Here is an 11,793-nt window from a genome sequence, read left to right as displayed (position 1 = left end):
TTACCTGAGTTTGACAGATGACACTGCACCTGTTAGCATAATGGGGTTGTAGTGAGTAAGTGTGGGTGTAAGTATCCGTGCTGCAGATGCAGCTCAACAGACTCCTGATGTCCAACAGGAAGTGTCTTGTTTCTTCACAATAAAAGTCACAATTTTTGTCAACATTTTTCCATAAAAACCACAGGTACAGTTCTAACCGCTTAATTTTTGTCTATCCAAGTTATGGTGAGTTAAGCAGTTGACAACAGACACAATTATAAATATACATTTTTTATCGTCAAAGACAAACATCTGACATAAACAAAGTGTATAATTACACCTCAGTACCCCACAGCTCCTCATGGGGGTGCTGTGACAGGGAATAAAGAATATAAAGAGAAAGTTCTGGGTTTTGGGATGAGGTCATTAAAAATATATCAAGTAAAAAAATAAAAAAAAATCTATTGTGGTAATTTAGAAGGAATTCTGATAAGGAAATCCACAACACAATTAAAACTATATGATGGTACATATTTTTTAATTTTTTAGAAATTTATGGTAAGAAGTTTATGGCTCTATTAGGCTAGAATTCAATTTTGTAAAAGACTTTAATGTCCCAATCTTGCATTTGTAAATACATTTTGTTGACAACTAAAGACAAAATTATTGTTTTCTGGGTGAAACAGAAGATATATTTTATTTTACTTTTGAATTCATTCAATTCCTCAATGAATTGATATACGATCCAGCCAGATCAATCTGTCTGCAGCAAATTGTAAATGTAATCGTTACAAATTTAAATATATCTATTATGTCAATATTGCAAAATACAATTTGGATTGAATCACAGTAGACTTATGTTCGACCTGTTTTTGGAAGGGGTGCTACAGATCACTGCATCCCCCCTTCTCACACATACATCATTTAACGCAATTGTGCATTCACACTGAACACAATCCATCTATCAAATTGGTGTACACACGTCTTTGTCTCGTCATCCATCAAACTCACATGTCCAAAAGTGCTCAAATAAAGTTTACGCTCCCACCCCGTGTGTACACATACTTAACTTACACTTAATCATCTTGAAAAAAATAAAAAGAATCTGTAAAACTTCAGCTGCACCGTTCAGTACCAGGTATTTATCTCTGAGTCACACTGGTTGAACTTTTGGCTAAAGATGTTCTGGACCAATTTCAGGTCAGTGAATCATATCGAATCGCTCAAAATGAACCAATATCGACTATGAAATGTATCAGTAACCACAAATTATGATATGAATCGAATCTGTGTTCACACCACCCTCTGCAACACGCGTACAAAAGGGCATTCGCACTTCTGGCTTCCACGTTAAAAAAATTGTGTTCACAGATTGCTATGTACATTGACTGACAGACGGTTTTAGGCTCCATGTTCAAAACCCCACTGAACGCACAGCAAAAGATAAACCAGTTCAGATTCTGACCTTTGATCAGTGACTCTGATTTGGTAGAGACGTATAGATGACATCCCTTTAATTCATGGCAGTGTCAACTGTGTGTTAACCGAATTATATTACAAGTCTTGTGTCTCGGAATAGACTTGTGAAATAACAAACTTGGAGCAAGGTTTGTGAGAATTGCACCACTTTGACATTTTGCACCAAACCTTTTCCAACTGTAGGTAGATGCACTAGTAAATAGTAAAAAAAGAAGATGGCTTGTACAGTGTGAACACCATATGCTAAACATGAATTTAAGAGAAAACTTTTAGAGAATTCTTCAACATGCATTACACACCTGGTGTGAACATGGCATTACACCCCTACTTTAAACAAAAAAAAAAAAACGCTGAACTAACAGAAAATAAACATCGAAGCTCACATTTCCATATTTTAGCTCGGCTCTAAAGTAAACCAAAACCTGCAAAGCAGTTCAATTCAAAACAAATTCATGTCTTCTGCAACAGAATGAGGAGGCTGCGGTCCACAGCACCGAGTCTCATCTCAATTGATGCTCAGCGTTTGGTTTTGCAGCCAGCATCGGGGCACAGAGGGCAGCTCCTGCACTCCGTGCATTAGGCTGATTACTCTGCCGTGATCCTGAACCAAACCGAGGACAAAAGCAGGGCGGCACATTGACGGGGCGTATTTATAGCTCTGCAGTCATCAGAAAACCCCCAGCTCACCCCCACCAACAGAGGCTCTGGCTCCCGCCCTCAGGGAAATCCCTAGCAACAAGGAACTCCAGCGCTGTTTATTCTGGGCGGCCATGGATGGAGCTGCAAAGGTTTCGGCCTTGCGGCGAGTTCCAGCGAGGGGGGTGGGGGTGTCCAAACAGAGTGGGCACGTGCAAGCTCGTCAACAGAAAGTGTGTTTTCCAAAAGGGCACACACGTGTGTTTGGACATGCACCCTGCTGGATGTAGGACATGGCGTTTTCCCGATCAAAGCCTGACGATGAAAAATTCAACGTCGAAATGCGTTTCACAATCGAATCAAACGCACCAATTTCTTCAGGGTCAGTAAGCAGCTGCTCTGTTGATCATACAGTATAATCTGAGACGCAGGAGTTGATGGGGGGGGCTAAAGTAAAACACTAGATCACAAGTTGCTAGGTGGGAACTCCACAGATTTACAAGCTTTTTTAAAGTAGTAAGCGGAACAAAGGGCGGTGAGTAAGCAGCAGCAAGTCTGACGAGTTCACGCTTGTCCACACATCATGTGGGCTCTCCTCATCGCGCAATCCTGAGGAGGAGGGATGCCTGGAGAGACAAGCAGCCCAAGGTCCTCCATGATGAAGCATTTCCATCAAACACGATAAAGGTGCATGGTGAGCTGTTTCCCACAGGGCTTTTTCCCCTGTTTTTGTGATATTTTTTATCCAGATTGCTGATCCTTTTGCATTAATTTTGACAAAACAGCCTTTAGCTTTTATATAATTTATTCTTACAAATTCTAACAATCTTTAGCATTAATTCGCCTTTTTTGGTCACCTAAAACCACCTTGTTTCTTTCCCTTGCAGCGGATGCTTATCTCACCTAAATTAGCATATCATAAAAATATTTACAACACATTTAAGATTTTGGCCAATCTTTTAAGTTTTTTGTAGTTTTTAGCTTAATTTCAATCTAAGAAACAAACATAGTTTAGAATTTTTTAAGAAATTGTGGATTTATTTATGAAAAAAAAATAGTATTATGAAAGTTTTTCATTTCTAACAAAAGTTTGGATTATTAAGATACTTTCAACTATTTCTTCAACTGTACCAATCAGGGTTTTTTGGCCTCAATCCAATTCAGTCAATAGATTTTGAGTATCTGCTGATACAGTCTGTTTTCAGAAAAAGTTTATATAGTTTACATAGTCCCAATTCGATACTTCTGTAACAAAAATTAACAAATTGAATAAACTGATCCATTTATAAAGCGCACTTCTGTGAAGTAGCTTTAAGTATCAAGTAAAAATAGGTCAAATATAATCTAGGAAAAAAAGTGAATTATTCATGTGAAAAAGCATTTCTACTGTAGCTTTAGAATCTTCAGAATTATTGGTCTTTTTATATTAATTACAACCTGTGCTTAAATGAAAAATTCTAAAACATTCTCGACTTTCTCTCATAACCGCTGTTGTAAATTGATTTATGAGTTTTGGTTGTTTTTGATATTATTGATTTTTTTAAAATCACTTTTTACCAGAGCTTGGACTTTGTGGACGTCCCCTTGGCAGCTGTCTTTCCGTTTACTTCTCATCAAAAATAATTAAAACAAATCTTTTTCTCTGTTAAAATGTCTTTGTAGGTCACTGTTTGCATTAAAACAAACCAACAGAGACTTGCTGTCAGTTTAAAACGTTTATTAATAGTTATTGATTTTAGAAGTCTGAATCTGTGATTATCTTGCCAACTTTACCAAACTGATGCTGCTCAAACTGTTGTCGTATTCTGCTGTGTTATATGGCAGTAAAATGTTGTAATATGATCTTGATAGAGAGACCTCTGCGAGAGGATTTATTTGTAACATTAAGCTTGAAAATATATAGCGTTGATCACAATAGAGAGAATAAAATAAATCAGGATGCAAGATCCAATTCTGGATCTTTGATTTCAGGGCCCGATTTTAAATCACTTGACTGGATCGGGATATCCTTAATGTTTACCTATAAGACTGTTATTTAAACTCATTTATCAATTTATTATTTTAAAATAGTTTTGACATTATTTAGAAGTACTCACTCCATAATTTAGGGTTTATAGAATTGCAGAGTTGTAACATTTTCTTGCAAACTCAGACTAAAATTTGCGTTGCATAATTTCAAACTTTAACTGAAGCATCATCCGTTGTTTCAGCTTCAGACTTTCTAAAGGAAACAAAGCTAACATGTAAAGCTGCTAAATGTCTGAACGGATAATGACAGTCTAAACACCGACATGGTCCCTAAAGACCTCCGCCATTGCAGAAAGCTGGACTCAGACCTCAGAATTCTGCAGCAGCCTGACATGTTCTGAACAGCCCAAAGAAAGAAAACATGAACTAAAATCTCAGATCTCCACTTTGAAGATGAAGAATCGTATTATAATTAATTGTCATTAAATATATCTTATATATATGCTAAAGAAATGTGTTTGGAGAAATGACCAAAAAGAAATGTACAATGCTAATACTGTAAATTGTTAGTATTAATAGAAAACACTCATAAACATTACTACCAAACAACCCACTTAATTCTCTACAGAAATTTAAATGAAACCAACAGGAACAATTTATGAAAAAAAAAACTTTTTTTCAGTTTCAAACTAAAGTTACAAATTGAAAAAAAAACAGTCATAGTGAAACATTTTTGGATGATGTTAAAATACTTACAATGTGAGCACATTTCCAGGGGATAACTTGCTTCATTTCCCTAAACAGAAAAGAAAACACATTTTAGTCCAAGAATAATTGCAGGTGTTTAAGATGTACAGGAGGGGCATTGTCTCAATTACAGTAGTAATTAATTTATTGAATAACATCTGATCAGTCTTATTGCACGCAAACACAAACAAAAACAGGCCTGAAGAGTCAGAATCCCAGGAAAACGTGTTAAGAACTTAATCCTTTTACAGAGGCTGAGCAGAAGAAGTAGAGAGGAGAAGGGTTTAAGTGGAAGCTTGGTTGGAGTACTCAAAGTAAAGAAAGTAGAAACGGATTTAATTTATTGCTTGAGTGCTATGCTATGACTAAAAGGTCAGTTAAGAGGTGTAGTTCAGAATGGTGGGTACTCTGCTGCAGTAGGATCCCTGGTTCCTTCCTCAGGGTTCCCCCAAAGTTCTTCACTCTCAATATTTGTTGAAATAAAACATAACAGCATGTGATCTTTTTGTGGGTGAGGGTGTTTAAAGTACCTGGTGTAAATAGCTGAACTGCAGCAGAGGAAAGTAGTCTTTCTAAGACGCTGCACGGCAGTGCTGGCTCAGCTTCAGCACCCGCATTCACGCCACACAGCTTGTCCAACACTGCAGTGTCTACTGAGCCTCACGCTGGTGGCATGGAGGGGGGGACGAGGAGTCCCTGATGCAGGGATGGGGCGGGGATCCTACAGCAGAGGGAGAAGTCCCGGGCCACGATGCAATCAATCAAAACTGCCCTGCAGTTCCTTTGAGGAATGAACGCTTCTGTTTGAGCTTCAAGGAATGACTTCCCATCTTCAGAAACAACGATCCCTGTTCTGCGTCAGCAAAGCTGTGGTTTTTATTTGACTTTATTCAAATTTACTTTATTGCTCTGGAATCCTGACTCACAAACATAATCTTTATATCATTTAGGACGCAATACAACAAACTGATGATACGTTACAGTTATAAATTATCCTTCAATGATCTATTTTTTGAAACAGAGCAAGTTATGTGAAAACCAGAACTTCAAAGCTCCGATGGTTCCACAACAGAATAATCCTTTAATGGTTTCATGACAGGTAGATGTTCTCTACCCAAACTGTCCCAGATCTGCACATATTCCGGTTTCTCCCGATGCTTCTGCAGCAGCAGAGCTGCCTCACATGTTTTAGGAGCAGCAATAAGAAATGGGTGACAGGATTAGCCAGGAGAGTGCTTCAGGATTCCACACCCCATGAGGGAAGAAAGTCAGGCCGCAGCATGTAGAGTTTTGGAGCTAGCAGCACATTTCATTGTTTCAATTCCACTGTAGGTTGATGAGCAAGGCACAACTCCGACAGCACAGGAGTCGGGTGTCTGGTCGTCTTTGTAGGCCAGTAATGGAGACAATGTTATACTAGATAGATAATGTTATTTATTGATCCCTAAAGGAAAAGTGCTTCAGTTACCCAAACTACACAAAGCTACACAAAACTACACAAGGATACACAGAGTTACACAAGGTTACATCAAGTTAAAAAAAAAAAAAAATCCACATAAAATTTCAAAAAAGAGCAACACTGAGTTACGCATAGCTAATCAACTACGTAGTGCCACACGAAAATAAACCTCCACAAAATGACAGACCAACACAAAACCACAAGGAGCCACACAAAGTTATATAGCTCCAAAAATCTACATTAAACTGCAGGGTGTTACAAGGCGAAAAACAGCTACACAAAAATATGTCAAGTTAAAATCAGAAACAGAGCAACAAGACTACACAGAGTTACGCCTAGATAAAAGACATAAAGAGAGAGCAACACAAGTCACAATGTGTTACAAAGAATAAAGAGGCAGAGCTATACAAAACTACACAGAGCTACACCGATTTCAAGGAGATGCAGAGCAACACAAAGCTACACTAGTTTACAGAGAGCAAGACAAAGTTATGAAGAGCTACACAGAGCTACACCGAGTTCCAAGAGCTACACAGAGCTACATTGAAAAGAGTTACTCAAAACTACACATAGTTCAAGGAGATAAACAGGGCTACAACATTTTATTGAATTACACAGAGCAAAACTACAATGTGTAAGAAATGTCACACAAGAGATACACAGAGCTACACTGAGATACAAAAAACTACAGAACTAAAACTTTTTGATGTTGATACACCCTGATATTTTTAACATGCAAGTACATTTGTTATTTTGAGGAAAAAACAAACAAATAAACCAATTGGCTGTCAAGGTTGTAAAATTAAATGACGATAGTTCTATTTGGATAATTTCTTATCGGTTTATGTAAACAAACAGCAGTTTGGTTGGTACCATGCCAGAAACACAAAGTTGTAGAATAAAAAATATACTATACTTCAGTATATATATATTAAATTAAAAGTGTGATGTTGAACCAAAAACAAAACAAAGAGTCTAAATATCAACGCTAAGCTTAAAATTAATATCGGGGAAAAACTAACATTTTAGTGATGAGAAATATTCCTTTCAAAGATGTATCGATTTACAACATGTGTATTAATTTTTAAAATGCAATTTGTTGGATTTTGGAGTAAAAAAGATGCTGTTTTGTTTTGAATAAGAATTAATTTTTGGTCATGAAAGCTTCACCTTTTTGCTGTTTAAAATCTCTCATGTCAAAGCAGTAAATAAAATTGGGTTTAAATTATTTTCTTAAAACTAAATAGTATTTAATCAAGTCTCTAAAGGCCTGATCTTGTGGATTCAAAGTGAATTAATTCAGGAGTTTGGCAGAGACAGATCCACACAAATGAGGTAAAATTGCCACTAAATACAAAAACAAATAAAGCTAGCAGTTTAAATCATCCACATCAAATTCAATCAACCCAATTTTAACAAAAATTGAAATAGAATCACTAGGAGTCATGAAATGTTGGGAAAGTCTACAGAGACATTTGTAAAGTAAGACCCCCCCTGCCCACTGTCAGTGTTAGCTTCAGGGTCCCTGCAGGTAAACGGACTTAAGGAAAAGCAGATTTGGGGTTGAGGATTACAGGTTTATGAACTAAAGCTTTATGTCTCTTCGGTGGTAATTACGGAGTCAGGAGTAACTCCTGCCACTTCTCTCTGCAACAGACCACCGTATCTGCTGCGTGTTGACTCGCCTTTTTAGGCAATAAAAGAACAAGGTTAAAAAAAAAGAAGAGAGAGCATTTTACATCCACAGGAAAAAACCAGAGGCAAAAAGCGAGGAACACTGCAATTATGTATGCCTCGCTCGCAATCAATTAGACCATCGCAACACATTTTGTATAACGAAGCTCAGCTTTAGAGATTGACCCAAAAACGTGGCTGATTATAGACCTGAGGGATTGGAACCATAAAAGACTAAGGATGGCAGAAACCACGACTGCAGACTAAAGGTGGCCAAAAAAAGAGAATTACACTGGAAATTGACGCGTTTAAGGAGATTTATTATGAGTTTAAGTAACAACTAAACTAAAACCAATATATTAAAATTAGATCTCAGCAGTTTTTCCACTTAATAGATTTTGGTAAAAGCACAATTGTTTTACCTGTCTGACCTCAGAACTCTTCCAATAAATTTCAGATTTCTGAGATACTTTGAAAGTCGAGTCATTTTGTTGTGGAGAGATGAAATGCATTTGAGGCATTTCTATAATCACTTAAAGTCTCACAAAAATGTTACAAGAACATGCTAAAAACACTAAAAACTATTTTCATCTGAGTGGGTCTTTATAGTGGTATGATAAAGTATATATTCTGACTAAAAGATAAGTACTAATAAATGAAACAAAACAAAGGAAGAACAAATACAAGAGGAGAAAGAGTGTGTCATTTTCTGTATCAGCTTTTTGTTTAGTGTTATGATTTCATTTAAACGGTATTTGAATTTTAACAAATAAATCCAAAATACTTTAATTTTTCCAACATTTGTTTTTATGTGAAAATACAGTAAAACAGAATTTGAAGCCAAATCAAGTTTTCAACACTTCAATTCTTTTGAATTACAATGGTTAAAAAAAGCAACAAGCTCGGCACATTTTAGACATTTAGATAAAATCCTAAAGTTATATTTTAATAATATTTACATGACTAGATGATCTATAAAAAAATAAAAATGTGACAAACATGAGACAAAAAGGAAAAAAGAAGATATCAGTTTGGGGCCAACACTTTCTCACACCGCGGTGTGATTCATCAGTCTTACGAAAGGCGACCATGAACTTGGCAGCGTGTTCATGAATACTGGAAGAACACTTGTACTGATGGTAAACACTGAGAACTAGAAAATGGGGAGTCACTAATGTTGAAGCTCTGTGGGGTGTGTGGTGTGTGTGTGGGGGGGGGGTGATATAGGCTTTACAAATAAAATTTTGTTTGGTAAAAGTGAGAAATTACATTTTTACCTTTTAGTTTTAATACAACTTAAAAAAAATAAATCCCCTTTGTATTGTCAAGCTGCTAATGAGCTGTAGTGCCAATCACACAATTTAAATGAGCACATAGAAATTAATTGTGTTTTGGTCTAAACATGTTACTTGTGGCCTTTTTTGTTTATTTTCTTGGTTCATGATTATATCATCCCATCTACTTCCTCCACACTGATGTGAATTTTGTTTCCTGCAAAACTGTTTTATTATAAACACACAAAAGCTTAAAGAGTAACATAGCGCTGCAAAGAACCACTTTAAATACATTTTAGCCAGACTTTGATCAGTAAGCTGAAGCCAATTCATCAGTGTCCACGCACACTAAAGTTCACTTCATCTTATTTTGGAATATTTTTACTTGCATACATGTTTTCATGTCAATACGTTTCTGCTATGTGTGTGAGTGAGGTTGAATAGTCAAGGGCAAAATAACGATCAAAATCTCAGCGGCCTAAAGGAAGTCCAGCGTCTCCTGAAATACATTTCTGTCCCAGGATTGGGATCATCTACAGATCAAAGCCTCTGCGTGTCATGAACACCAACAACGCTTCTATGAAATAGGACTGCACTGCATTCATGACAGCAGACTCATCTACTCCACAGGAGTCACTAAAACAAAAAGGTCATTTGTTGTTGCGTAGGCAGCGAGGACAAAGATCTTTTCCAGTTTTTGTTTTAGTCAAAGTCTTCAGAATAAAGTTAAAGGTTACACATGAGCTTTGACAATTTTTATACATTTCTTCCTTCCATTTGGTGAAAATCATATTGTCAGAGAATGGAATGCTGTAGAGACGCCCCCTCTCACTCCCCTTTTCCACCTTTGAGAGGAAGATTCTTCTCATGAAGTTCAGCTGTTTTAAGTTCACAGAGAAAGACTCGCTTGTGTAACAATCCCCCCTGTGGACTACCTGGTTGGCTGACCATGCTCCAGTTCCTTTTGTTTTTAAACCAGCCCTAAGGATAAAGCGTAGGTGTTTGTCCCCTGGCATTTCCTGGTTGGACATGCCCATAATGCCTCACTAAGGAAAAGGCTGGGTGGCTTCCTTACCACTAGATATCAGAATCTCCACTGCTGGCTTTTGCTTCTCGTGGAAGAGTAGCATCCACTTGTCACTAAAGGATGCCAGATTATTTCTGTATTTCAAAGTGAGACAACCGAAAGAAAACTCATCAAACAACCTTTAACATCAGATATGTTCTTCAGTGACATCAAAATAACACTCTCTGACTCTTTGAGCGCATACACAACCAACAGGAATTAGCAGATTCTGAGACAGTGATCAACGGCTTTTCATCTCACCTTTGCACCGATATGCAACACATTGCTACTGGCACAAAGTCGCTTTTCTCCCCTTCAAAATCTGATGGATTACATTAATTGTGTAAACAACTGTAGAGTTACCATAGTCGAAAGAATGTCAACACTGAAGCTAAAGCTCTGGTGTTAAATTAAGGGGTTAATTAATCCCACTGATCATGGTCCTGGACAAGGCAAGAAACAAAGACTGATAGGTCAGTTTAGAACTAGTTATCCCATCATCACAGAGGTTTGTTATCATACCGTTCATCACTTCCTCATGGGAGCAGAAACACTCGGTCAGTCCTAACCAGGAAGAGGTACTACACTATTTTTTAAACCAGGCAATTTATTACCATGGCAATCAAATACGTTTCCTGGTTAGCCAATGTGTAAATGAACAAAACAACTGCAGACTCCACCCTTATCAGGCGCCATCTTCAAAGTCAGATTAATCTGTGACGCCTTCACATGTCTGCATACTCCTGGTAAAATGTGTCCTTCAGCTTTTAGCAGCAATTATAAATCTCTAAGTGTTGTAAATTCATTGAAATAATTGAAACAATTTCATAAAATTTTCCAACTTCATACTAATGAACCATTCTTAATGTAATCCATGTTTTTAGACGGTATTTTAGTAAATCATTAATTGATTAATGTCTTTGAGCAATCAGATAATACACAGATTTTTCATAAATAAACAGTTTTCAGGTCCAACCATCCAAACCTAAATGGTGTCACTTAATATACTGTATAACGTGTAGGATACTTTCTATTCATTTGCTGGATCATTGTTGTGTTGTAGTGGTATGCTAGGTGCCAACGGCGCTGCAGACAATGAGCATTATCTCCTCTTTGTAAAATGGTTCCATGCTTTAGGGAGCTCCTGTCGTCTCCTTTGATCCATTTCTCTGTTGTTCGTCCTCTCTGTTTGATCCGTCCCTGACATTTTGCTGAATAAGCCTAAACAGGCTCTGCAGGCACTGGTCTATGCTGTCTGCAGTAGTCAGGGTGCATTGTCTGGGCAAAAACATACTCCTAGCAAACAATGTTCTAAGCGCAGGTTCCCCTTTGTAGATAAAAAGAGGCAGAATAAAAGTACATCAATGGAGTTTCTCATTTAAGTTCTTAAGTGATTGCTTCAGCCCTACACACCTACATCTAGGCGTTCTTTTCACAAAAATAATAGTTTATTCAAGGTACTAATAATGCAGCATCAATATTATTAAGAATCATGATACTACTCGCATAGT

At 37.1% G+C, this 11,793-nt stretch overlaps 1 protein-coding gene across 1 annotated transcript in view; it reads right to left on the bottom strand.

Annotated features, from left to right (window-relative positions):
- The window catches only part of LOC112161782 (calcineurin subunit B type 1), a 26,644-nt gene that overhangs the window by 8,504 nt on the left and 6,347 nt on the right, over positions 1-11,793 (bottom strand). The window contains exon 2 of the mRNA XM_024297232.2: positions 4,819-4,858. Within this exon, the coding sequence (XP_024153000.1) occupies positions 4,819-4,858 (40 nt within the window). The remainder of the gene's footprint in view (positions 1-4,818; positions 4,859-11,793) is intronic.

Source organism: Oryzias melastigma, linkage group LG15 (assembly GCF_002922805.2).
Source record: "Oryzias melastigma strain HK-1 linkage group LG15, ASM292280v2, whole genome shotgun sequence".
Classification (NCBI taxonomy): domain Eukaryota; kingdom Metazoa; phylum Chordata; class Actinopteri; order Beloniformes; family Adrianichthyidae; genus Oryzias; species Oryzias melastigma.
Note: the sequence above shows the minus strand (reverse complement) of the source record. Positions and strands in the feature narration are given on the sequence as shown.